The sequence below is a fragment of the Moschus berezovskii genome, chromosome 13 (assembly GCF_049115385.1).
Source record: "Moschus berezovskii isolate FMDL1 chromosome 13, NW_MosBer_1.0, whole genome shotgun sequence".
NCBI classification, from domain to species: domain Eukaryota; kingdom Metazoa; phylum Chordata; class Mammalia; order Artiodactyla; family Moschidae; genus Moschus; species Moschus berezovskii.
This window is the reverse complement of record NC_142472.1, coordinates 66509856-66536801: the sequence shown is the minus strand read 5'-3', so window position 1 is coordinate 66536801 and position 26946 is coordinate 66509856. Positions and strand designations below refer to the sequence as shown.

Here is a 26946-nt window from a genome sequence, read left to right as displayed (position 1 = left end):
ACCCTCAGAGTGCCTTACCTTGACTCTTGCCATTCTCTCGACATGCCTTTCCTTCTTTTCTTTTTTTGCAGAACTCAAGGCACCCCAACTCAGGTGCCACACTCTATATCAGCCTTCACCCCACACCTAACCCCTGTCGCTTTCTCTTCGGACATTTATAAACCATGAATTTCTGTGTTATCTGTGTTTCCAGAGGAACTTCCATGGTGGGGAAAGAAGGACGAAATTTGGAGTTAAATGGCCTTCTGATCGGTTTCCTGCTCTTTTACTCATGAACTGGAGTGAATTTGCTCCACCATGTTAGCTAATAACACCTCCGTTCCGGAAATGTTCAGAAGATTAAATGAGAGAGCTTATATAACCTGTCTAACAGAGATCCTGGCAAGATAACTTCTCCTTAATGCACATAAATTTCCTTTTTTTCGGTCACCCCCATTAATGTATTCTGTAGGTACCAGTCAAACTCACAAGACTTTAAGCTTCTTTGAGTCCCAGCACCCAGGACAGCACCCTGGCACTCAGCTTCCCATGCTTGCCTGGTGAAATGAACATTCGCTGGTGACCAGAGGAAAGTGAGTTTGGAATAAACATGGCCTTCTTCCCTCTAGAAAAAGGTTGCTTTCCCAGAATGGTTCTTAGGGACATCCCTTTATTTATTTAGCATGAATGTATCAGCTTCCCTAGTGGCTCAGACAGTGAAGAATCCGCCTGCAATGTGGGAGACCTGGATGCTGGGGACCTGGCTTGGGTTCCATCCCTGGGTGGGGAAGATCCCCTGGAGAAGGGAAGGGCTGCCCACGCCAGTATTCTTGCCTGGAGAATTCCATGGCAGAGGAGCCTGGCGGCTACAGTCCATGGGGTTAGAGAGAGTCAGACATGACTGACCCACTGACACTTCATTACCATGTCATTTCCAATTGTGGTGAAGAACCCTGTATGGTCACTGCATTATTCTCAAGGTAGAAAGAAGAGAGCTAGGCTATGGAGCTTAAGTTAAGGAGCCCAAGACCACAGTTGCTAACAAGCGATGGAGACAGACTCCAAACCCTGATCCGCCTGGTTTCAGAGTGGGCTCCCCCAGCCACCAAGGCGCCCTGTGCGGGCCTGGCACCCCACACCTGCGGCGACCTCCCTGCCCTCCTTCAGCTGGTTGGCCACACGCTCAGGCAGCGTGGCGTACAGCAAGCTCTCGGTCTTCTTCTTCTCTGCGGCCAAGTGCGTGCAGAGGACCCGCAGCTCCTCCTCCTTCATCTCCAGCTGGTTGGACAACTCGATCTCCGCCAGGCGCTGCTGGTTGAGGAGGAGGAGGTCCCGGGTGGGGTCGTGGGGGGCGATGTCGGAGAGGTGCATCCGGCGCTCCTCCAGCTCCTGCAGGCTGCAGAGCCTGGGGGAGCACAGGAACAGCATGCAGCGCAGGAGCTCCATCCAGATCATCTGGCCTTCCCGCCCGGGAGAGAGATGGACAAGGCGGCCTGTCACACGGCGCGCCCCGCTCGCTAGGCTCCGCTCTCCGCCCCTCTCCTGCCAAGGTCCTGAAAGGCCTCTCCTCCTTTCTGTCTCTGCGGCCTCCACTCCCGCTCTGTCCACGGCAGCTCTCTGCACGGCTGCTTTTCTTACCTTGAAGGGACTCCCGTCCATGACCTCCAAACTACCCTTCCTGTAACACAAGTCTTTTCCTCGCTCGACCCTTCCGCCATTTAAGGGCGTAGAGCTAATCCTGCTTCCTCGAATCTCACTTCTGGGGACTTTTCTGACCCTGCTTTCACTTAGATTTCCCCTACCTCTTTCCATCTCTCCTTTAGGACTTTCACTCACCCCTTAGGTGCTGGCGTCAGCACGCCCCAGCTGCACTCCTACAGTGAATTTATGGAAAAACCTTGCTTCCTGGGCTCAAGACACCTATTACTTTAAAAAATTGATGTCTATTCTCATTATAAAAGCAGTAGACATTCACTGCAGAAAATGCAAAAAAGTGGAAGAAAATAATAAAAACCACCCACGATCACACCACTGATAATTACTGTTAATATTTGGAGGTATATCTTTTTACTCACCAAAAATGGGATTATCAGCCATCTTTGTGTAATCTGAATTTTTCACTTAAGTCCTGTAAGTATTCTTTTATAGCATTAAATATGGGTAGGTGTTATTGTTTGCTGGATACATGGATTATACTGTATTTAAGCAATAAGCTAACATTGATTATATTATGTCTATTTCATCATTCCATATACAGTGAACTACCTTGAAGTACATCATTGTGCATAATTGTGGCTATTTTGTTAAAGGATATATTCTTAGACAAAAATATGCTCATTTTAAGATTTTTGATACATATTGCCAAATTGCCCTCTAAATTGTGACAGTTTACAGTCCTTGTTACAATGATTTATTATTATTATTGCCTATTAGGTGTTTATACATGGATGTCTGCAACTGGACTCACCTTTAGTCCCATCTACAAATCTCTTTTTTCTTAACTCTTTTATCACAGACATTTTTAGTTCCTATCATGACTCAGGCACACTGCGTAGGTGTGGAAGAGGATACAGCAGTGACTCAAACTGACAAAGTTACACTCAAGTTGTCAATACCATTTTTCCCTAATCACACCTTTATGACCAGTTACCTAAGCAAGAAAGCTAATAATTACCCAAATATTCTCTTTTTTAACCTCTACATCCAGTCACCAATTTCTGCCTTAACTCCCTCATGAGTCTCTTCCCCCGTCACCACCCCAGAGTCCCTGATTGGCTGCACTCAGCACTCTAAGCTTCCCTCCTGCTCTCCAGGGGCGGCATCCCCTGGCCTCCCGGGATCCATCCTCTCAACACACTGGTCCATCCTTCACATGGCTCCAGAATGACCATTCTAAATCTCAAATCTGATCATGGTAGACACATTAAAAAATGTCTCCAACTACAGGGTAAAGCTCAAGTCCTCATCTCAGCAGCCTCTTCTTCCATGATTCCACTCTAAAGTTCAATCAGGGTTCCCAGAGCATGTCCCCGCCACTCTGCCTGTGTTTATGCCTACAATACCTACTAGTCCAGTAGAAAGCTCAAAGTATGTGCGCCTTGTAACATGTTAAAAAATTAATTTAGAATGGGTCAAAGACCAAATGTAAGAGCTAAACCAATAAAACCCTTAGAAGAAATCGTAAGAAAAGCTTCACGACTTTGGATCTGGCAATGATTTCTCTGATGTGACACCAAAACCACAGGCAACAAAAGGAAAAATAGGTAAATTGGAGAATATCAAAATTAAAACGTGTGCAAACAATACAATCAACAAAGTGAAAAGAAAACCCACAGGGTGAGAGAAAGTATTTCCAAATCACAAAGAGTTAATATCCAGAATATATGAAGAACTCTTACGAAACAACAATAAAATCCAAACAACCTGACTGAAAAATGGGCAAATAATTTGAATAGACATTTCTCCAAAGAAGATATACAAATGGCACTCTACATCACTAATTGTTAGGGAAATGCAAACTAAAACCATGGTGAGATACCACTTCATACCCATTAGGATACTATTATAAAAAAAAACCCAAAACAAACAATACAGAAAAGAACAAGTATCCATGAGAAAGCAGACAGATGGGAACCCTTGTGGACTACTGATGGGAATATGAAATGGTACAGCAGCTATGGAAGACAGTATGGCAGTTTCTATTAAAAATAGAATTAAATTCTGTTAAAAATAGAATTGCCACATGGTCCAGCAATTCCACTTTCGGATATAAACTGAAAGGAACTGAAAGCAGGGACTCGATCAAACATCTGTACACCCATGTTCCCAGGAGCGTTATTCATTATTCAAAAAGTGGAAGCAACGCAACGATCCACTGACAGATGAGTGAATAAGTAAAGTATAGTCTACACATGTGGGAATAATATAATAGTAATTCAGCCTTAAAAAGGAAGGGAATTCTGACATGTGACACCATGGATGAACCTTGACATTATGCTAAGTGAAAAACGACAGTCACAAAAGGACAAATGCTATATGATTATATGAGGCACCTAAATTAATCAGATTCATGGAGACAGAAAGCAGAGTGGTGGTGGTCAGGATGTGGGGTTGGGGAAAACAAGGAGTTGGTGTTTCATGAGCATAGAGTTTCAGTTTTGCAAGATGATTCACTTCTGGAGATGGATGGTGGTGTTTGCACAACTTCGTGAATGCACTTACCACTACCAAACTGTACACTCAAAAAGGGTTAAAATGGTAAACTTCACATTCTGTAAATTTTACTATAATTGAAACAAAGCCAAAACAAAAATGTGTGCCCTATTAACAGTAGGGCAGATGATCATGTTACCATATAAAGGATTACTTGAGTACAAATAGTACCACCTGTATTCTGAAAATTCTGGTAACAGAAACCAGAACTTTATAATTACATATAAATATAATCAGAGTTCCTTTATGCCTAAACTAGACATGGTTTGAAGAAATAAAATATATTGCTACCAGATGAAGCCAAATGGAAAAAACATACGCTGCTGTCAATGTAGTCCCCCAATTTTTAGCCAACTTTTTTGAGGAAATTAAAAAACTGCTTCTTCCCTTTCTGTCTGGTCTCCCAGGGCAGAGAGCAACCGGGAGGAGCAAGTTACTACCTCGGAGTTTGAGCACGGGCTGACTTCTCCAAGCTGCAGGCAGCATCTCCCTGCGCACCTTCAGGACAAATTGACTGTTGATAAATTTGCAGATGCTGAAAATGTTGAAGGTGACTTGGGGATGGACAATGGAGAAGTACTCATCTAATCGAATCTTCTGGGTTTGGAGACCTGGGACGTACTTCTGAATGCTCACGCCAGCTTGTTTGACCTGCAGCTATCCACAGGGGACACACGTGAGACCGCAGAAGAGACAGCAGCCCGAACAGTAAACATTCCCCTAGACATAACACACCCCACCATGCTTTGTGACTTGCTGGGGGTGAAGGGAATGAAATAAATACCACGGTAGTAAGGAAGCATTTAAAAGGCAAACCTGCAGCTGACCTCTGAAAGAGGAAAGAACAGCACGGGAGCGACTGAAAGCACATTCATTCCTTGACTCACAAGAAAGAGGTTAAAGCTGCCCGTGGGGTAATAGTTCTTTCCGAGCTTTAGTCCTGCCTCTCTTCTGTCTTTGCCTCTGTCTCTTTGGAATTAACCATTAAAGGAATGAGAAAATTCTGTAGCTTGGACCTGACACCTAGATCTGGATGAAGAAAGGAATTCATGATGGAGATGGGGTCACCTTTCACTGCCATCTCCAGGGAACACACAGAAGGAAAAAACAAAATAATAAGTGTATGTCCTTTACATAAAAAGTCCAATACCAACCCAGGTTATCCAGGAACACTTAAATTAACTTCACTCTGTCAGGCTATAGAAATCAACCTAACCATATGGAATAAGGGTCATTAAGTTGTCTATTTCTGTGCCCAGAACCTAAAAAGAAAGGGAGTGTTTAAGTAGATCAGAATTTTAAATGTTAATAGTAGCAGTAATAATAATAATAGTAAATACTAATATCCTCATGGCATTGGGGGAAAGTCACAGTATATAGCTTTGTAATGTATAGTTATTTCACACAGGGGTGTTTGATTTTCTCAGATCATAAATTCTTTTCAGCCAGAGATGACCCTCACGTGATGTTTACTCAAACATCACAAAATCTGTATCCAGCATCTACTGGTAAGGGATCATGTGACATATATATGCATTCACATAAATATCAGAGGAAGTCAGAATGGCTGAAGGCATTTTTAACTGGCAATTTTTGGACCAAATTTATTTTGCCCTTAAATGAGTTTATAATTCAATTTTATCAATCACTTTTATCCAAGGAAATTGATCACACTTAAATGGTCACTGTCTACCACCCCTCCCACAGAACAGTGGGTACAGGCCTCGCCCCTGCTTCAAGATGCAGAAAGACAAGCCTGGTGGAACTCAGCCATCCACGGTGGCTGCAAAGAAGGGGAGTGGTCACATTTAGAATCCCACCCTGCCACTGTTGCTGTGGGCTTTTGTCTCTTGCTGGAGTGACTTCAGTGTCCCTTTTCTTTTCTCTAATGGCAAATATGCTCATGCACCCACTGGTTCAAACCCCCTGGAACTGCTCCCTTCCGCACACATCAAGAAGATGCTGCATTCTGGTTTCTGGAAGATGCCACAGTGAACAGGAAGGTAGCAGTCCTGCCAAGCTAAATCCTAGCCTCCCAAACCCTGGGTACTCCTCAGGGACTTGAAAGTCCCCACCAGCTGTCAAAGACTATGAGACTTACTCCCTTCCCCAGCCTATCCCTCGTTCAAGAGAGACAAGTCCCCCTTACTGATTCATCAAATACCACGTGGAAGGGAAAAGCAGTGCAGAAGGTTTTCTCTTCTATCCAGAGCCGCTCGGGATAAACTGGCTCAAAGGTATCCCTGAGATGCCCTGGATGGAGAAAAAGAATCCTGTTCACTTACAGGCAACACTCAGGCCACCAACCCCAGAGACTATCTCAAACGTTTTCCCAGTGAAGCGCAGTCCTGCCCCTCAGCATCTCAAGCTCCCTCAGCATCTCCAGATGGCCACGGCAATTCTGCTTCCAAATTAAAATAAACAGAAAACTTGCTACCAGGTTGAGAAGCGCCCCCCTGCCCCCTGCCAAGTTTCTGCCCACCGCTCAAGGGTTCCTGGGCCAATTGAGTGTGTCTCGCCATGAAAACAGGGCTGCATTGAAACGCTGACAGCCAGACAATGAGCTCGCAGAGTGCAGTGCGCGCGCCCTGCCGGCGTCAGGGACATTTGCCATGGAGCTCTGCAGACTGACAGTTTTGGGTGGCACATGAAAATTTCATCCAACAGCCCTGTTTGGCAGGGCATGGAGATTCGAAACGGAGCCTTTTTGATATGAAAATCTCCTAGACAAAGGATGTCAATTGCATGTTTGACTCGCTTGCAGAGGCCTGAAGGACTCAAAATGCAATCCTTTGAGTGCAGTTGATCTTCTCCCAGACACATGTCATCACGACCCATGGTTTATGACCAGGGGTCTCCAGCCCCCTGCTCTGACTCAGGTCTTAGGTGCTGATCATGAGACTGGACATGGCGGGACGTGGGGGAGGGGGCTTCGAGAGCCTGATACCTTCACTTCACAGGTGGAAGATGGAGCACTTAGGCTCCCCAGGGACACGGCCAGAACTCTGTGATCCTGGCTCCCAACACAGTGTCCTTTATACTCCTGGACATCATGGTTTTTATCTACAGACTTCCAGGCCAGAAATGCCTTGCAGTCCCGAAGGCCTGAGGAGCTGCGACAAACTCCTGTTATTGCTAATACGTCGGCATTCATCTGCCTCCTCTTCAACAGTCACCAACGGGAGCTCCGTCCTGTCTCCCCTCCAACAGCCTCCCCCGATTGCAGGGGAGACTGTGCCTCCATGTCACCCCCAGCACAGGTGAAAGGGGCAAAGGAAGGCAAGTTAGAGCTAGTGTTTTGAATCTATAAACCATGCCCACCAAATCCAAGCTCTGGAGAAATCAATGACCAGCCTCAGGATTCACGCCAGGTGGGTCTTCCACCAGCTTGTACCCTATCCCAAAGGGGTTAACCTTCCATATCTGTTTCCCATTGCTTCTCAGGAAATGTTTGTTTTTTTTTTTTAGTAGATTTAAAATGTTGTGTTGGTTTCTGCTGTCACAAGGTGGGGTGAAAGTCGCTCAGTCTTGTCTAACTCTTTGTGACCCCGTGGACTGTAGCCCACCAGGCTCCTCTGTCCAAGTAATTCTCCAGGCAAGAATACTGGAGTGGGTTGCCATTTCCTTCTCTAGGGGATCTTCCAGAGCCATGGATTAAACAGGTCTCCTGCATTGCAGGCAGATTCTTTCCCATCTGAGCCACCCTGCTGTACACCATGGTGAATCCGTTATACGCATACATATATCCCCTCTCTTTTAGATTATTTCCTCTGAAATGCTTTCAATTGATTTAGTAAACTAGATGAATCCAGGGTTGAATCCTGAGGGTAGAGGACTTGGCCCCTTTGTGTGCAGGAAACCATTAGCCTGGTCTCAGAGCTGAGGTCAGGAGAAGAGCCCACTCACCTTTTCCGAACATGAGTATGTTCCTCACAACTTCCCAGCGGGACTTTTTCACGGCATGAATAGAGACACTCAGATATTTCTCTTTCATCCTAAGGAAAGCTGCCTCCGGGGTCTGCAGATATCAGGGAGAGAAGCATACACCGCTGGTCATGTGACTGGTCATGTGACAGGAGGTGCACGAGCCCCTTTGGCTAAGATGGGGCCAGAGGAACAATGGGGCCATGCAAGGTCAACTTTAGCAAGATTTCATAAGACCCAAGGCTGTTATCCAATTAATCCTCATGCGGTTCCTCCACCAAAGGCTGCATTATATAAGGCAGCAGATTATAAAATGTCAAGGCGGGTGGTGTTGGTGACAGGAAAATCACCTGGTGACTTCTCTTCCTGTGGGTGAAGATTCTGCTGTGAGCAAAGCAAGCTTTGAACACTCTGCGATGCAAACATTGTGTGCTCTAGGGATCACAGACTTCTCTGGATATTCCTATGAGCTCTGTGGACACAGAGAGCCTTGCACCTGATAGATACGGTACCTAAGCTAATAGTCACTCCACAAGCTGCAATCAAGGCAGCCAATCACAGGCTTCTGGGTTCACTCCAGCCCCCAGCGTGGCCCCACCTGCAGAAATGGGCACTTAGGACTTGAAAGGTCAATTTGCATCATGGGAATTGCAAAATAAGCCACGAGCTCCAAATTTCAAGGCCTTTATGTTGATATTTTTTTAACAGGCAAAAATGTTCCAGGCTAAGATCCATTCCCAAAGACCCTCCCAGTTTTTATTCAAATAACCTTAACCCAGTGGTTCTCAACCAACAGTAAATTTGTTCCCCACTCCTACCCTGAGGACATTTGGCAGTGCCCAGAGACATTATTGATTGCCACAACCTGGGATGGTGGGGGAGAGCTAGGTGACACTATCATCTAGTGAGTAGACCAAGGATGCTGCTAAACTCCCACAGGACCACCCATCATAACGAAGAATTATCTGGTCCAAAATGTCAGCAGGGCTGACTGAAACACCCTGCCCTAACTCCACTTTTAGAAGTTCTAGTTGATTCTGCTCTTTGCATCAATTGTTCTAGGACTGGTCGCTCCACAGAGAAACTACGCTTCCTGAAAACACAGCACACCCGGTACCTCTTGGTCTCTCTGGCTGTCCTGACTATCTTGTGATCCCTTTGGCTTTGCCCTTCTCATCTGTCTGTGTGACTTTTGCACAATCAGAAACACCACGTGGCTTTGCCCTTCTCATCTGTCTGTGTGACTTTTGCACAATCAGAAACACCACGTGCTCCTTCTTCCCTGTCCTCTCCTCCTCCTGATTCATGTCAAGGATATCCATGGTCACATCAGTGTCGAAGAAATCCTTGGCCACAGCTTCAATGATCCCTGCAGCAGAAAGGCAGGTTGAGGGATGGCAGAAGGCAAAATCTTAAAGCAAATTGTTATACAACTTTTGATATATATTCCTGAGTCCACCAAGCCCAGGCCCTGTGTCAAAGCAGGCAGCACATGACAGATTAATAAACTAAAAATAATAACTTATAAGTGGAGATTTCTGTAACTAGGCACTAAATATATTCCCACCACTCTTATTTCTAGTTTGGCATCTATTCATTGGTTTGTTTTTTCCAGGAAGGCATGCAACTCATTAAACAAACTCTAGAGAAAATATAAGAAAAAGTCCACTATAAAAGTATTAATGATCATGTTTTTAAAAGTGTTCCTCTGGGAATCTATCCCAGGGTTTTAATATAAAACATCAGAAAAGCATACATGAAGATGTTCGTTTCAGCACTGTTTGCAATAGCAAAAGAGTAGAATCCACTGAAAATCCAATGATAGGTGACTAGTTAATTACGATATAGAATATGATTCAGCCATTGAAGATGTGGCTTTAAATACTCTGTGAGGGGCTTCCCTGGAGGTCCCAGTGGTTAAGACTTTCCCTTCCAATGGAGGGGGTGTGGGTTTGATCACTGGTCTGAGAGCTAAGATGCCTCTTGGCCAAAAAAACAAAACATAAAACAGAAGCAATATTGTAACAAGTTCAATAAAGACTTTAAAAATGATCCACAGCAAAAAAAAAAAAATCTTGAAAAAACAATAAAGACTGTGAAAATCTGAAAGGATACCTTTTCTATAATACTGAATACAACCAAAGGATACAAAATAATATGCAGAGTTATCACAATTACGTGAAAACTCACATGATGAAAATGCTGAAATGAAGATGAAAATCATTCCTTCGTTTGGTACTTGGAAACTTATTTTAAGGCTCAACTTTGGGAGTTATGGTCAAGATAGGAAAAAGTCAGGCTGCGAAAGAGATGGGACTTGAACTTCCTGCCCACAGCTGACTCCTACTCATCCTGGGGAATCCATGGAGAAAGACATACTTACTCCGTAGACCTCACAGCTCTGGGTCTGGTTAAACCATCCCCATACCTGGTACAATGTGGCACAGACCGCTTCTATCAGAGTAGTAATGGAGAAGCATCTTCCCCTCTGCCACTCTCTCCACACGAAAGGATGGTGCATTCATCTCCTGTTTAAAAGAGACGGCACATTTTTCTCAGTGGATACGGGTTGTCTAAATTACGCTCTTGAGACTTTGTGAAGCAACAGTACTTACTTATCACGTCACATAGAACTGTGTCCCCAAACCCCTTCCAATCACATCCAGTGGAGAGTGGCCTAGGTCCCTACAGGTCCTTAGAACAGTCAGGGAGGAAATTTCTACACATCTAGGATAGTCTTTGACCCTTGTCTAGCAGGAAGAAGTTTCATAAGAAAAGACCTCCAGCCCCATACCCCTTAAGAACAAGGGTATAGAGTCTCTCCAGGGGAATGAGACAGGCTGGGGCCCTTTGCTGCAGTTCCTGCAATGCTTGAAACCTATACACACCTCTTCTCAAGCAACAGAATACAAAGAAACTGTATGGGGCTAAAAATAACCATGTGCATGTAAGCGGTTGGGGCAAATTCTGTACAAAAGATACAAAGACATCCAAAACCCCCTACTGCTACTTCTGAAGAGCCAGGAGCAAAAACTGGGTGTCAGGAACAAAAGCAGGGTCCTGAGCGAGCCCCTGCACTCAACACCACCAGAGGGGTGGGCAAAACGCCTAAGCCAACCACCCAGCTCAACCCCTGGACACACCCCTACCCTCACCCCATATGAGGAACAAGCTTTGCTCCCTTTGGGGAGTAGGCAAGCAAGGGAACCTGTCATTTGTTCTTGCTTCCCCCTGCCTCAGTGTTAATAAGTTCAGTCTTGTCTGACTGTGAGATCCTGTAGACTGTAGCCCGCCAGGCTCCTCTGTCCGTGGGATTCTCCAGACAAGAATACTGGAGTGAGTTGCCATGCCCTCCTCCCTTGCTGCAGTAGGGGCTCCAATAAAGCCTTGCCCCCCCCAAAAAAAAACCCACGATTTTTCAGCCCCTTAAATTTGGGAATTTTATATTATACCTAATCACCTAACTAACTCTATATGCAAGTATTGTTGCTATTGTTGTTTAATCACTAAGTCATGCACAACTCTTTTGTGACCCCCTGGACTTTAGCCCGCCAGGATCCTCTGTCTGTGGGATTCTCCAGGCCAGAATACAGGAGTGGGTTGCTTTCTCCTTCTCCAGGGGATCTTCCCGACCCAGGGTTTGAACCCATGTCTCCTGCATTGGCAGAAGGATTCTTTACCACTGAGGGACCAGGGAAGCCAAGTGCAAAGAGGGGGAAATTATGGCTCAGGGAGGCTAAGGCCAGATTCACTGCAGAACATTCTGGACCCCAAATGATTCTCTCCACCATACCATGCTGCTTCTGTCTGTACTCTAAGGGGTTGCTGGCTGCACGCTTGGCCCATGACCAAGTGACCATGAGCATCTTCAGTATGAATGGTCAGGAGCTTGGAGGAACTGGCAAGTGGAGAAAAGTTCGTCTCTTGCTCCGGAAACATAAGGCCGTCTGTGCTGCAGTGTTGCACATCAGAAAAATCAAGGCTACATCTGAAGGGACCATCTTGCTCTGGGAATAAACGTTGACCTCCAAGTCTGCACCATCTCACGATAGATGGTGCCAGGATGTCAGGGTAATCCCTAAGCATCTGTGAAAATTGTGGGTGTTTATTTTTTGGGGGGGATGTCTAGGGGAATCCCTGAGAGAAGCTCTTTTCTTGCTCGCTTGGGTAGTAAGCAGCTCAGCACCTGGGTTCCCAGCTTTTGGCCTGAGTGAGGGAAGAGATTAAGGAAGTGGGTTCCTTCTGAGATTTTTGTTCTCTCCCATAGTGGTGGTGGTAGTGGGGGGTGGGGGTGAGAGAGTCAGAAGGCGGTAAAGAGGGGTGCTGCTTAAAATGAGGGCTTTCCCCAAGTATCTATCTTTCCAAAAGCATATACATAGAGTACGGATGGGCATGCTTACATTTGAATCATCTGAAGAAGATTTGAGGCAGCGCAATGTAAAAATACGATAACACAGAAAAAATACTTTAAAAAATTATATCCAAATCTTCCCTAGTGAAAAATAACAATAATAATAGAATGCAAAAGGGCTGAAATGAAACACAAGCTTTTGCTACCATGTCTACCCTCACTTCACACTGAAGCCTCAGCTACTTCCTAGACACAGTTCTTGAAGCTGGTGTTTTAATCCTTCTGGTCATGTCTCCAACTCTCTAAATATTAAGATTGTGCTTTTATATTTTACTTGAAATGTGGTTTTATAAAAGTGGAGAATCAAGGCAATGGGAAAATACTGAGAAGCCAACTAGAACATTGTTTTTGGAGACAGACACACCTGGGGATGGGTCCTTACTCAGCCCCCACAACCTGGGCAATTTGGGACAGTTACTTTGCCTTTCTGGACCTCAGTTTTCTCATCTGTATAATGGGAAAAATGGGAGTGCCTAATCTTAGGGGTAAGAGGATAATTCAGTGTTTTTACACTACTTAGCCCAACATCTGTCTCATAATTGGCACTCAAATGAAAGTCAGCTAAAAAATAACAAGATTAATGGCACAGTTAAAACCAGAAATACAAGCCTTAAGATTCTACCAAATTACTGGAGATTAAGAAAAAGTCAGCTTTATCTTATTGTACTTTTGCCTTAAAGAGATAATTCATAATCTTTTGCCTGGAAATCTATCAGATATCATTGCATATATTTTATTTCAGCTCATATAACATTTATATATTTTATTTATCTCATTATGTGCAAAATGTCCTCACTGACGCCAGAGAAGTTCTAGTCTATTGCTTCTCTGATTATTGTTTAGTCGCTAAGACATGTCTGATTCTTTTGCGACCCCATGGACTAGCCCACCAGGCTCCTCTGTCCATGGGATTTCTCAGACAGAATGTTGGAATGACTTGCAATTTCCTTCTCCAGGGGATCTTCTCGACCTGGGGATCAAACCCTCATCTCCTGCACTGCAGGTGGATTCTGTACCACTGAGCCACCTGGAAACTCCCTCACGAGTAGTTTGAGCATTCAATATAGAAATGGTGAAGAAAAAGCTTAGCAAACTGTAAAGGGGCCTAAAAACAAATATCAACTCTTTTTATATAAAATAATAAGCTATTATTATGACATGTGCAAATACCACTTTGCCTCTTTAATACAGCATTTTCTTTTTTAAAAAAAGGAAAAGTGAGTCTGGCCATTTAAATTTCCACCCATGCCTACAAACAAGAAAACCAAGAACTCAACTCCAGCAGGACAGATCCCAGTAGGGAAATCAGTTTAGCACCTCAGGCAGTCACGCCATGGGTTAGTCAGAGTTGGGTGGTATCTGATTCCAGCTCTTGGCCCTGTCAAGACATTGCGTCTAATACATGAATAGATGAATCTGGCTGCACAAGTTATTTATCAGCTCCTTCCAGGCCAGGAAACCTGAGGAGAGATTTTGCAAATCCCCTGAAACCTGACTAGTTCCCAGTCTTTGCTCCTGTTGTAATCAATCTTTAAATCTTCTGGACTTAATGTCAAACCCCCAGCAGCTACCATCAACAGAGGCTGTCCCCCAGCACAAAGTCAACCTCTCCAGCATGCCCTTCTTTGATCATTGCAGCCAGTTTATAAAAGTAGCCAACAAGTTTTCATTTTCCGTTCGTCCCCCCAGAAAACTCAGCCCACTGATGCCATGTACCAAGGATTCCACAAACCCCTGGCTACTGCAGCCTCTTAGGGGAGGTGGCGAGATGACCCAGGACTACTAGAAGCACCTGCTTCCCCTCAGGGCCACTGAGCTCTGACCCAGATGGGCTTACCTGATAGGAGTGCGCCAGGTAGCTGTGGAGGGCGTCTAGGTTTTCAATAAACTCTGTGAGGTTTCCTCCCAGTGTCTGTAACATCTGGTCATAGCCAGACATTTTGCAGAATTTAAAGAAGTATTCCCCAAAGAGTTTCAGAATGGCTTCCATGGAGACCCCTGTGGAACCCAAAATAGAAGCCCCGGCCAGGTGAAGTACTAAATTCCACTCATGTCTTTTCCAAAGGTGATGAGCCCCTGGGAAGAGACCTTCTGAAAAGTGCATGGACACATGTGGAATTGTTCCTGCCTCTTTCCTGCTTCCACCCGTCCTTTCCTGCTATTAATAAATCTAGCTTGTTCAAGGTGAGAAAAAAAACAGCTGTGTTGTGGGCCCCCTAGTTTGGAGCTCTGAGCAGATGCATCCTGTCACCTGCTGGGAAAACATAACCCCAGAGGCCTCCCCATCCCCAGGACCTCTGTCAGGAGGGCTGGGCTGTTTGCAAGACAAGCAAAGTTGGGTCTTAAAATGGCACTGCGCTCTGGGCTGGTGAACTGGGACGACCCTGAGGGAGGGGATGGGGAGGGAGGGGGGAGGGGGGCTCAGGATGGGGAACACATGTACACCTGTGGTGGATTCATGTCAATATATGGAAAAACCACTACAATACTGTAAAGTAATTAGCCTCCAATTAAAATAAATAAATCGGAGATGAGCTACCCCGCACCCAGGGTTAGGGCGGTGGCCGAGAGGAGCTGTACCACGTTCAGGAGGCGGTGGCTGCTTGGGCACCGAGGGCCGAGAGGAGCTGATCTACATTCAAAGCAGGAGGCGCGGCCTTGAGGAGATACCCCTCGTCCAAGGTAAGGTACAGCGGCTGTGCCTTGCTGGAGCAGCTGGGAAGCGATACTCCACGACCAGGTGGAATATAAGAATCCAGTGTTCTGGGGAGGAAGGAACAAGATGGCGGAGGGATAAGATGGCAAGACCACTTTCTCCCCCACAAATTCATCAAAAGAACATTTGAACGCGGAGTAGAGTCCACAAAACAACTTCTGAATACTGGCAGAGGACATCAGGCTCCCAGAAAAGCAGCCCATTGTCTTCTAAAGGAGAGAGAAGAAATCCAGCTCCACCCACCAGAACACCGACACATGCTTCCCTAACCAGAGAACCCGGACAAGTCACCCGTCCAACCCCACACACAGCGAAGAAACTACGTAATAAAGAGAACTCCACAAACTGCAAGAAGAGGGAAAGGCCACCCCAAGCAAAGCAATATAAGCAAGATGAAGAGGCAGAGAAATACCCAGCAAGTAAAGGAACAAGATAATTGCCCACCAACACAAACAAAAGAAGATGATATAGGGAATTTACCTGATAAAGAATTTCAAATTTTGATGGTGAAAATGATTCAAAATCTTGAAAGCAAAATGGAGGTACAGATAAATAACCTGGAGAAAAGGATTGAGAAGATGGAAGAAAGATTTAATAAGGACTTAGAAGAAATAAAAAAGAGTCAATATACAATGAATAATGCAATAGATGAGATCAGAAACACTCTGGAGGGAACAAACAGTAGAATAACAGAGGCAGAAGACAGGATAAGCGAACTAGAAGATAGAATTGTAGAAATAAATGAAACAGAGAGGAAAAAGAAAAACGAATTAAAAGAAATGAGGACAATATTAGAGACCTCTGGGACAATGTTAAACGCTCCAACATTCGAATCATAGGGGTCCCAGAAGAAGAAGACAAAAAGAAAGACCATGAGAGAATACTTGAGGAGATAATAGTTGAAAACTTCCCTAAAATGGGGAAAGAAATAATCACCCAAGTCCAAGAAACCCAGAGAGTCCCCAACAGGATAAACCCAAGGCGAAATACCCCAAGACACATATTAATCAAATTAACAAAGATCAAACACAAAGAACAAATATTAAAAGCAGCAAGGGAAAAGCAGCAAATAACACATAAGGGGATTCCCATAAGGATAACAGCTGATCTTTCAACAGAAACTCTTCAGGCCAGAAGGGAGTGGCAAGACATACTTAAAGTGATGAAAGAAAATACCCTACAGCCCAGATTACTATACCCAGCAAGGATCTCATTCAAATATGAAGGAGAAATCAAAAGCTTTACAGACAAGCAAAAGCTGAGGGAATTCAGCATCACCAAACCAGCTCTCCAACAAATGCTAAAGGATCTTCTATAGACAGGAAACACAGAAAGAGTGTATAAACTTGAACCCAAAGCAATAAAGAAAATGGCTACGGGATCGTACTTATCAATAATTACCTTAAACGTAAATGGGTTGAAATTTTCAAAAAGGCTAGGAAACAATTCTCATAGCCATCAATAGTTCAGTGTTGAGTTCATGAATAGTTTTTAAAGTTTGGGACAAACTGTAGTATTTGCTATTTGAAGTACTATTTGTAATTGGCATATTACGATGTAACATTGGTCTTCATTTCCATCTTAAAATGCCTAAAAATGCCTAACAGGTTTTTAGATTTGTGAATTTTAGTTGAAATGTATTTTACGATGTTACTAAACCTGCAGAAATATTGAAATATTTCAGAGAACTTATTCACTGTACATTTAATTTATTTTATTTATAAAAGTTATGAACTGTAGAAAGTTTTACTTGTTGGGTCAAATGCTTGTTGCTTCAAATGCTTGTTGCATTTGAAGTGCTAGTTACAAGAAAATCAAATACCTTCAATGTATAAATGCTATTAAGTTTTTAAAGGACTCTGGAGTATAAGTAAGTTTGTTTAAAGAAATTTAGTCTGTTCAACTTGAAAAAAATAAATAAATAAAATTGAAAAAAAGAAAAAAATAATAAAATAAATGAATCTAAATTTTTTTTAAAAATTAATAAAGTGGCAGTAGCAGCCTTGTGTAGAAACACTGTCTGCTTGAGTCTTAGGTTCTATAAAGGTACAAAAATCCATGAAGTTGCTCTTCCAAACACTGGTTATTCTGTTTCTGGCCATCCCGCTCTGTTCATAGGAAAGGACCTCTGACTGTTTCTTGAGCAAGCATCTTGGGTTTGGGTGTGGTCTTTTCCATCCGTGCTGGGCTTGGAGCTTCCTCTAGGATTCGTAGTTGAGAATGCTTGTCAAGGAGAAGACAAAGGTCACTTTTCAAAACCAACCCCTGCGTTGTGTAGTTATTAGACAGTTTCCCTTCAGTGAATTTAGGATTCCCCGAGTTTTCTAAGTCACAGGACCTCAGGAATGTGTAGGAAATGATAAGACAATGCAAGAAAGAACTAACCACAAGTTGTAGATGCCTTAGCATATTTTTTGACAGTGTATAGGAGAGTCTAAGACATACCTAGCATTCTGTCTTTTGTGTAGCAAATAAGGGGCAATAAGGAAATATGCATCTATCTGCTTATTTGTGTAAAGATAAACTCCAGAAACTACTGAGATTGGCTACCTATAGCAGTGGTCCCCAAACTTTTTGGCACCAGGGACCAGTTTTGTAGAAGACAATGTTTCTACAGACCAGGAAGGAGGGGGATGATTTCAGGTTTGTTCAAGCACATTTGGAAAGCCCCTGATGCTGGGAAAGATTGAGAGCAGGAGGAGAAGGTTGGTTGGCATCACAGACTCAATGGACATGGGTTGGGTGGACTCCGGGAGCTGGTGATGGACAGGGAGGCCTGGCGCGCTAAGGCTCATGGGGTCGCAGAAAGTCGGACACGACCAAGCGACTGAGGTGAATGAGCAAACTTGTTTCCATTATCATTACATCAGCTCCACCTCAGATCACCCGGGATTAGATCCCAGAGGCTGGGGATCCCTGACCTACAGGGCACTGGGAATGGGTGGAAATAGAACAGTCGTGGAGTGTGCGTGCATGGGCAGGGCACTTCCCCGAGCAAAATTTTTGCACAGTTCTGGTTTGGGGCATCATGTTAATGATCCTTATACTCGAAGAAATAAATAAGGATAGAGAAAACTCTAAGATGGAATACAAACAGAAACAAATGAACAAAATAGTATTTCAACAGAATAGTTCTGAAGAACCTAATAACCCAGGGGGCAACCAAATAGCCCAGGCAGCAAAAAATTAGTGAACTCTGAACATAGGATTTCGACTCTGTCCTTTAGGCTAAAGACAAAACGAACTTTAAATAAATATTTGACTATAGTGAGTAGGCTTCCTTCCCACAGCGATGTGAGTTAGCAAATCTGAAATGACTTTCTGAATGCCCAAGGATTAAACCTATAAGTAAATATGTGGGAAATGATGGGAACCAGGTTTCTCTTTGTATGAGAAAGAAGAAGAGCAGAAGGAAGCCTGTGGTGTAGATTAGGAAAGCTACCTAAGAAGACCACAGAACCCGTCCCAGCTTCGGACAGGTACAGATAGAGAATCTGAGTGTTAGAATAACAAAATATAAGATTATAGCCTATTTAATAAAATAAGAGTAAACAGTTCACACTGGCATAGATAGGGAAAATTCTTCCTGATAGTAGAAATTCAATTAATGAATCAAAAGGAATGGTACGCTTAGAAAGAAAATCACCACTTGACCGTATTATAATTATTGATTCAAATAAGAATCACCAGTGAATACTAAAATTAGGGAAGGGAGAGTTTGAGAAGCAAAAAGATATAAACATAGTCTGAAAGTATCTCTCACAAGATACTGATTTCAAAGGGGGAAAAATAATAACTTGACACTGGAGAAACCTGGCAGATTCCATGTAAACCCAGCAATCAGATCAGCACCACCGATGGGACGAATAGGCATAAGACGCCTCCTCTGATGAACTGGGAAGGACAGAACATAACCCTCTGGTCTTCCTGCCAAGAAAGCACAGCCCAAACTGAATCACGAGAAGACAGCAGATAATCCTGAACTGATGGGCATGCCACAACACAGCTAGCCAAGGGGACTTCCCTGGCAGTCCTGTGGTTAAAATCTTGCCTTCCAGTGTAGGTGTGCAGGTTCAATCCCTGGTCAGGGAACTAACTCCCACATGCCTCGTGGCCAAAAACAAAACAAACCTCACAAAAACAGAAGCAATATTGTAACAAAATCAAAAGAGACTTTTTAAGAAACGGTCTACATCAAAAATTTTAAAAATAGCTGACTAGAACTTTCTAAAGATGTCAACGTTATAAGACACAAAGACTCAGGGACTGTTCCAAACTACAGAAAGTCAAAGAAATGTGACAACCAACTTGATCCAAGGTTTTCTTTTGTCCTACAGGACATTACTGGGAAAGCTGGGAAACCCTCAGTCAAGTCTGTAGGTTAGATAATAGCACCATAACAACATTCATTTCCTGAACTGAACTGGTTACATAAGAGCACTTTTGGAATAAAGAGACATCACTTTGTTAACATACCAGCAATTGAGGGAAAAAATACAAATACAGAGAGAAGGATAGAGCCAACGCGGTAAAATGTTAACATTCTGGGAATGTGGATGAGGAGCGTTCGGCGATTCTTTGTACTATTCTTACAATCCTTCTGCGAGTTTGAAATCACGTCAAAGTAAAAGGTTCCACTGATTGTCCTGAAAAAACCTTAGGAAATCTAACATCGGAAGACCACAGTTCTCCACCACCAGCTGAGGTACAGCTGGCTCCCGGGTCTCTGGAACATTCAGAATTTTGCTAGGTAAAATCAGGGCATTACGATTATGCCTTAAAATACCTTTATCTTGTTAGAGATTCATACTGAAATATTTACGGGTACAATTATGGGAAACTTGAGATTCGCTTGAAGATTTTCCAGCAAAAACAAAACCAGAAGTAAGGGTGGAGGAACCACAGGGAAGATACGAGATTGGCAAAATATGAATACTGATTGAAGCCGGGTGAAGGGGACGTGCGCTTCGGTGTGAAAAAATCTATTAAAAAGTGTTGGTTTTGGTTTTTTTAAATAGAAGCGTTCTTTGATGGCAGGAAAAAAACAGCCACATCGTGTCTGTGCCTGGCTTCCCAGGAGAGAGAGAGCTGTGGGGCCTTCTGGGAAGCTTTTCAGTTGGAACGATGTATAAGTTCAGACTTTCTGCTTAACAAGCTTGGCTCTTCGGCGTCACCAGGAAGTGTTTACTGCTTGCTGGGTGACAGTTCAAGGGACTGGAAAGAGCAGAGGTAGGCTATGAAGGGTGGGTGGTGGGAGGGGACACCTGCTAAGGTCCAGTGGGGGCCCAGAGCCACTGCCACCCATGCTGGGCCTTCTCTGGGCAAAGGGCCCTCTCCAGGCTGCCCTGCCCACAACCTCTGCCCACCTTCCATCAACCAGAAACAGGTGACAAGAGCTGCTCCTCACGGGGACCCCCCAGAGGCACCCAGGAAAGTACATGCTCTTCCACAAGACAGGGAAGAGACTGCCACTCATTTTCGAGATTGTTCCTTTGAAAATGGGTCTTTTTCCCCCCAAAGCTTGGATATCCAAAGGAATAAGCTTCAGATACCTGGAAAGAACCATTCTTCTAGAGCACTCTTCTTCCCAACAATATTACTTCAAGCAGGCATGAGATAACGGATGGGAAAATCTTCTGTGAGGAGTTAGGGGCCTTTAAGAAAGGGAAAGGCGGACTGCCCTGGCGGTCCAGGTGGTTAAGACTCCAAAGGGTGGGGCACAGGTTTTGATCTCTGGTGGGGGAACTAAGATCTCACATGCCACAGCCAAAAAATAGAAGGCAAAGAAGAAAAAAAGGAACAGCTCTCCATGTTGGTACCATAGGTTACAAGGAGGAAAAGTGAAAGTGTTAGTCACTCAATCATGTCCAACTCTTTGCAGTCCCATGGACTGTAGCCCACCAGGCTCCTCTGTCCATGGAATCTCCAGGCAAGAATACTGGAGTGGGTTGCCATGCCCTCCTCCAGGAGATCTTCCCGACCCAGAGATCAAACCCAGGTCTCCTGCGTTCAGGCAGATTCTTTACTGTCTGAGCCACCATGAGAGCCCCACAAGAAGGAAGCAGATTCTTAAATGGGAGGAGTTGATTCCTGGTATAGCAATATGTTTATCAGGTAGTAGAAAAAAAAAAAAAAAAAGAACTGGGAAAGGACGCAGGCAGCTCAGGTGGGAGACCGTCTATAGCCAAGGTGCCGCTTCACTCACACCTGTTACGAGCTGCCTGCTTCCTGGTGAGCTTTGGAGCAGGAAAGTCTGCCCAGCAAGGGGTTCACCGGTTGGGCTCAGGAGGGAGGGGCCTGCTTTGCTGAGTGGAAGGCACTTGGCTCACACGATCGAACTTCACCTTTAGGATAACCACCCAATGTAGGTACCAGCAATGTTTACCAATGAGGAATTTGCCCCAGGTTACTCTATTAGGGGGTGATGCAGCCAGGGAGCACACCCAGGGCTGACCAGTTCCAAAGACCTTGCCAGGAACGTCCCTGGTGGTCCAGCAGTTAAGACTCTGAGCTCTCAATACAGGAGCCCAGGTTCCATCCCAGGTCAGAGAACTAGATCCCATATCTCACAACTGAGACCCAGCACAGCTAAATAAATAAAAATAAGTATTGTTAAAAAAAAAAAATCAACCTCATGCCTACCCAGTCCACTGCTCCTCCTGCCCACGGGCTGCAGTGCTGGCCTGGGCGTCAGGACACCTGAGTGTATCCCCATTTTTGGTTGGTCCCAGGATCTGGGCTGTTTATTCCACCTCAGAGAGTCACAGTAAAGACCAAATGATAGCGCCTAATTTCAGGACCTTGTAAAATAAGTTATGTTGTTCCGCTTCTTTTTAAAGAGCTAGGTGCAGAGAAGGCTTGCTGGCACTTGCTGATGGCTAACTGTTGAAATGTGTTTTACTGCTGGTTTCTTAGCAGGCGAAGTCTAGACGGGCACAGCTGTGCCAAATGGCTATGGTGTGTTGTTTTGAATTTTGTCACTTCAGATCACTAATAACCCACTTATACGCTAAGTAGGCACTTATTCATACACAGAACAATTCTTATGCAAGGCTCAACCTGCCATCTGGTGCCTTCCTGAATTATGCTAATTAGAAAGCTCAGCGCTATGCAGTGGCAGAGTGGCCTGGAAAAGTCCCAACAATTGCTTAAAGGTAGAGAAATGGCATTCTGGAGCCCGTTTGGGAGGCAAAGTACTAACTAGTACTTTGTAACGGAGCACATGCTTATCCTTTGTCTAAGGGAAGTTTGTCTCGACTGACAAGTGTCTTTTGTTAAACAATGAAATGCCCTTCCTGCAGACTTCTCTCCTCCATCAGGGCCTTGCTCTCTCTGATTTACGTAAGATAGACAGACAGCCAGGACATTCACCCAGATCTATCTGATTCCAAAGGCTTTTCTAAAGTCCTAGTACCCACCCAGTAGGTGGGCACTGTTTATATACACTATGGTGGGTGCGTGCATGCACATTCAGTCATGTCTGACTCCTTGCAACCCCATGGGCGCTTCTGTGAATGGAATTTTCCAGGCAAGAATACTGGAGGGGTTTGCCATTTCCTTCTCCAGGGGATCTAATCCATGTCTCTTGCATCTCCTGCACTGGCAGGCAGGTTCTTTACCAGTTGAGCCACCAGAAGCCCCAATATCTGAATCTATATTGGTATATCTATAGCCATACCGACATTGTACAGGAGACAGGAATCAAGACCATTCCCAAGAAAAAGAAATGCAGAAAAGCAAAATGGATTGTCTGAGGAGGCCTTACAAATAGCTGTGAAAAGAAGAGAAGCGAAAAGCAAAGGAGAAAAGGAAAGATATACCCATTTGAATGCAGTGTTCCAAGAATAGCAAGGAGAGATAAGAAAGCTTTCCTCAGTGATCAATGCAAAGAAATAGAGGAAAACAATAGAATGGGAAAGACTAGAGATCTCTTTGAGAAAATTAGAGATACCAAGGGAACATTTCATGCAAAGATGGGCTCAATAAAGGACAGAAATAGTATGGACTTAACAGAAGCAGAAGATATTAAGAGGTGGCAAGAATACACAGAAGAACTGTACAAAAAAGATCTTCACGACCAGGATAATCACGATGGTGTGATCCCTCACACTCACCTGGATGCCAGACTTCCTAGAATGTGAAGTCAAGTGGGTCTTAGAAAGCATCACTACGAACAAAGCCAGTGGAGGTGATGGAATTCCAGTTGAGCTATTTCAAATCCTGAAAGATGATGCTGTGAAAGTGCTGCATTCAATATGCCAGCAAATTTGGAAAACTCAGCAGTGGCCACAGGACTGGAAAAGGTCAGTCGTCATTCCAATCCCAAAGAAAGGCAATGCTAAAGAATGCTCACTACCACACAATTGCACTCATCTCACATGCTAGTAAAGTCATGCTCAACATTCTCCAAGCCAGACTTCAGCAATATGTGAACCGTGAACTTCCAGATGTTCAAGCTGGTTTTAGAAAAGGCAGAGGAACCAGAGATCAAATTGCCAACATCCGCTGGATCATGGAGAAAGCAAGAGAGTTCCAGAAAAACATCTATTTCTGCTTCATTGACTGTGCCAAAGTCTTTGACTGTATGGATCACAATAAACTGTGGAAAATTCTGAAAGAGATGGGTATACCAGACCACCTAACCTGCCTCATGAAAAACCTGTATGCAGGTCAGAAAGCAACAGTTAGAACTGGACATGGAACAACAGACTGGTTCCAAATAGGAAAAGGAGTATGTCAAGGCTGAATATTATCACCCTGCTTATTTAACTTATATGCAGAGTAGATCATGCGAAACTCTGGGCTGGAGGAAGCACAAGCTGGAATCAAGATTGCCAGGAGAAATATCAATAACCTCGATAAGCAGATGACACCACCCTTATGGCAGAAAGTGAAGAAGAACTAAAGAGCCTCTTGATGAAAGTGAAAGAGGAGAGTGAAAAAGTTGGCTTAAAACTCAACATTCAGAAAACTAAGATCATGGCATCTGATCCTATCACTTCATGGCAAATAGATAGGGAAACAGTGGGAACAGTGTCTGACTTTATTTTTGGGGGCTCCAAAATCACTGCAGATGGTGATTGCAGCCATGAAATTAAAAGATGCTTACTCTTTGGAAGGAAAGTTATGACCAACCTAGACAGCATATTAAAAAGCAGAGACATTACTTTGCCAACAAAGGTCCGTCTAGTCAAGGCTATGGTTTTTCCAGTGGTCATGTATGGATGTGAGAGTTGGACTATAAAGAAAGCTGAGCACCAAAGAATCGATGCTTTTGAACTGTGGTGTTGGAGAAGACTCTTGAGAGTCCCTTGGACTGCAAGGAGATCCAACCAGTCTATCCCAAAGGAGATCAGTCCTGGGTATTCATTGGAAGGACTGATGTTGAAGCTGAAACTCTAATACTTTGGCCACCTCATGCGAAGAGCTGACTCATTGGAAAAGACCCTGATACCGGGAAAGATTGAGGGCAGGAGGTGAAGGGGACGACAGAGGATGAGATGGTTGGATGGCATCACTAACTCAATGGACATGGGTTTGGGTGGACTGCGGGAGTTGGTGATGGACAAGGAGGCCTGGCGTGCTGCAGTTCATGGGGTCTCAAAGAGTCGGACACGACTGAGCGACTGAACTGAGAACTAGAACAGATGTATCTATATCTATCTATCTAGATCAATAAATAGATGTGAAGAGAGAGAAGCCACACAGTCCATGCTTCCCAGGGTCATCCTGATTCCAAGTCTCATGCATGTGTTTACTCAATTTTGAATCCCGACTTTTTATTTGAAAAATGCACTCACCATACCTATACACCCTTTCAGGGATAGGGCAATAGATGTCACTGTGATAAAGAAGAGGAAAATACCCTTCTGATTTTCAAAGCTAGACAGAAAATAAATCACAGCGCTCAACTTTGGCCTTTGGTAGGAAGGCAACCTGAGTCAGCCAACACATTGGTCTATACACGTGTTGCTGCCTCTGAACGTGTTGGTTGGTTTGGAAGTATGAGTGCACTGGGGCAGGCACGTGATGGGATCTCTCTGCTAAAAGTACTGCTATACCACAATGGCATCCACAATCATACATAGTCACCAAAACAGCCTGGGTGTGATATTTGAGGTATGTAGTATTTCTTTCTGGACACATAAATACTAATTAGAATTCCTGTACTGGTCTGCTAGGACTGCCTAAGCAAAGTACTGTAGCCTGGTGTGTGGTCTAAAACAGACATTTAGTTTTCTCAGTTCTGGAGGTTAGAAATTCAAAGTCAAGGTGCCAGTGTGGCAGGTCCTAGTGAGAGCTCTCCTCCTGGCTTCTCTGTCTCTCCCTCCATTGTGTGTGTGTGTGTGGTAGGGAAAGACAGAGACAGACAGGCAGGCAAGAGACAAGCTCTTCAGTGTCTCTTCCTATCAGGGCATTAATCCCATCATAAGGATCCTACCCTCATAACCTCGTCTAAATTATCTCCCCAAAGGCCCCCTCTCCAAGTCCATCACATGGGGGGTTGGATTTCAACATAGGAACTTGAGAGTGGACACAATTCAGTCCACAGAAGTTCTCAGTTTAAAAGGGATTTTCAAAATCTTGAAAAATACCTGTTTCTTACAGCTCCACTCTCCAGATCATGAGATGACCAAACTTTCCCTGGAAAGGGCAAAGAGTCAGCAGTTTCTGTTTTGCAGGTCATGTGGTCTGTGGGGTAGTATGTGTTTGAATAAGAGGGGGTCTACCTGTGAGCTTTGATGTTTAACATCGTAAGTGAAAGTGAAAGTCGCTCAGTCGTGTCCAACTCTTTGCAACCCCATGGGCTATACAGTCCATGGAATTCTCCAGGCCAGAATCCTGGAGTGGGTAGCCTTTCCCTTCTCCAGAGGATCTTCCCAACCCAGGGATCAAACCCAGGTCTCCCTCATTGCAGGTGGATTCTTTACCAGCTAAGCCACAAGGAAACCCCAAGAATACTGGAGTGGGTAGCCTATCCCTTCTACATCTTCTCTAACATCATAAACACATGTGTAAAAGACCTAAGAAGCCATGTTTAAGGAGATGACCCTCCCCCCAGCCCCCAAGATCTCTTGGGCAGGTATGCTGAACAAGAAGACGGAGAGGTGGCACCTGGGGTGAGCATGTGGCTGTTGAGGAGCAGAGTTGAATCTGGCAGCCCGATCTCTGGGTTCCCAGCCCCGGGGGCGGCCCAGAGCCCTCTAAACTGCCCTCGCCCTGGGGTCAGACTCCCACGGGAAATCCTCGCCCCACCTGCCTCTCAACAGCCCAAGCCCCACACAAACTCCCACCCAACCCCTGGCATCGGCTGCATGATGACAGAGGGTTCTGGGAGCCCACCCCCCGCAACAGGCAGGACAGGGTAGGAGCTGGGTGTGGACAGGAGGTACTGGGCCAGCTTTTCTCTGGGAAGTCTCCCTGTGAGCCCCTTTAGAGAGGGGGAGTGGGTGGGGGGTCGCTCAACTGTGACCAGCAGGAGGCTGCAGGAGCCCTGCCTGCTGGCCACCCGTGTCCTCTGTCACAGGGTCACTGCCCAGGGAGTGGGGCACTGACTTGGGAAGCTGTCTGGAGATAGTGCACCCTCGAGCCCAAATTCAAGGAGCCGAAGGATCAACTGCACGTTTTACTCCCTGCACCTTATTTGCAGCCTCAGAAACAACCTTATCGAGTTCTATCAGGAGGCACAGGTGACAAGTGACTA

The 26946-nt window shown here is 44.7% G+C and overlaps 1 protein-coding gene across 1 annotated transcript in view; it reads right to left on the bottom strand.

Moving 5' to 3' along the window:
* Positions 1–26946, bottom strand: part of LOC129556545 (putative guanylate cyclase soluble subunit beta-2) — a 60291-nt gene that overhangs the window by 16031 nt on the left and 17314 nt on the right. Inside the window, 8 exon segments of the mRNA XM_088842830.1 lie at positions 1119–1439; positions 4632–4848; positions 6341–6444; positions 8098–8209; positions 9233–9253; positions 9324–9484; positions 10544–10643; positions 14364–14524. Of these exon segments, the coding sequence (XP_088698956.1) occupies positions 1119–1439; positions 4632–4848; positions 6341–6444; positions 8098–8209; positions 9233–9253; positions 9324–9484; positions 10544–10643; positions 14364–14524 (1197 nt within the window).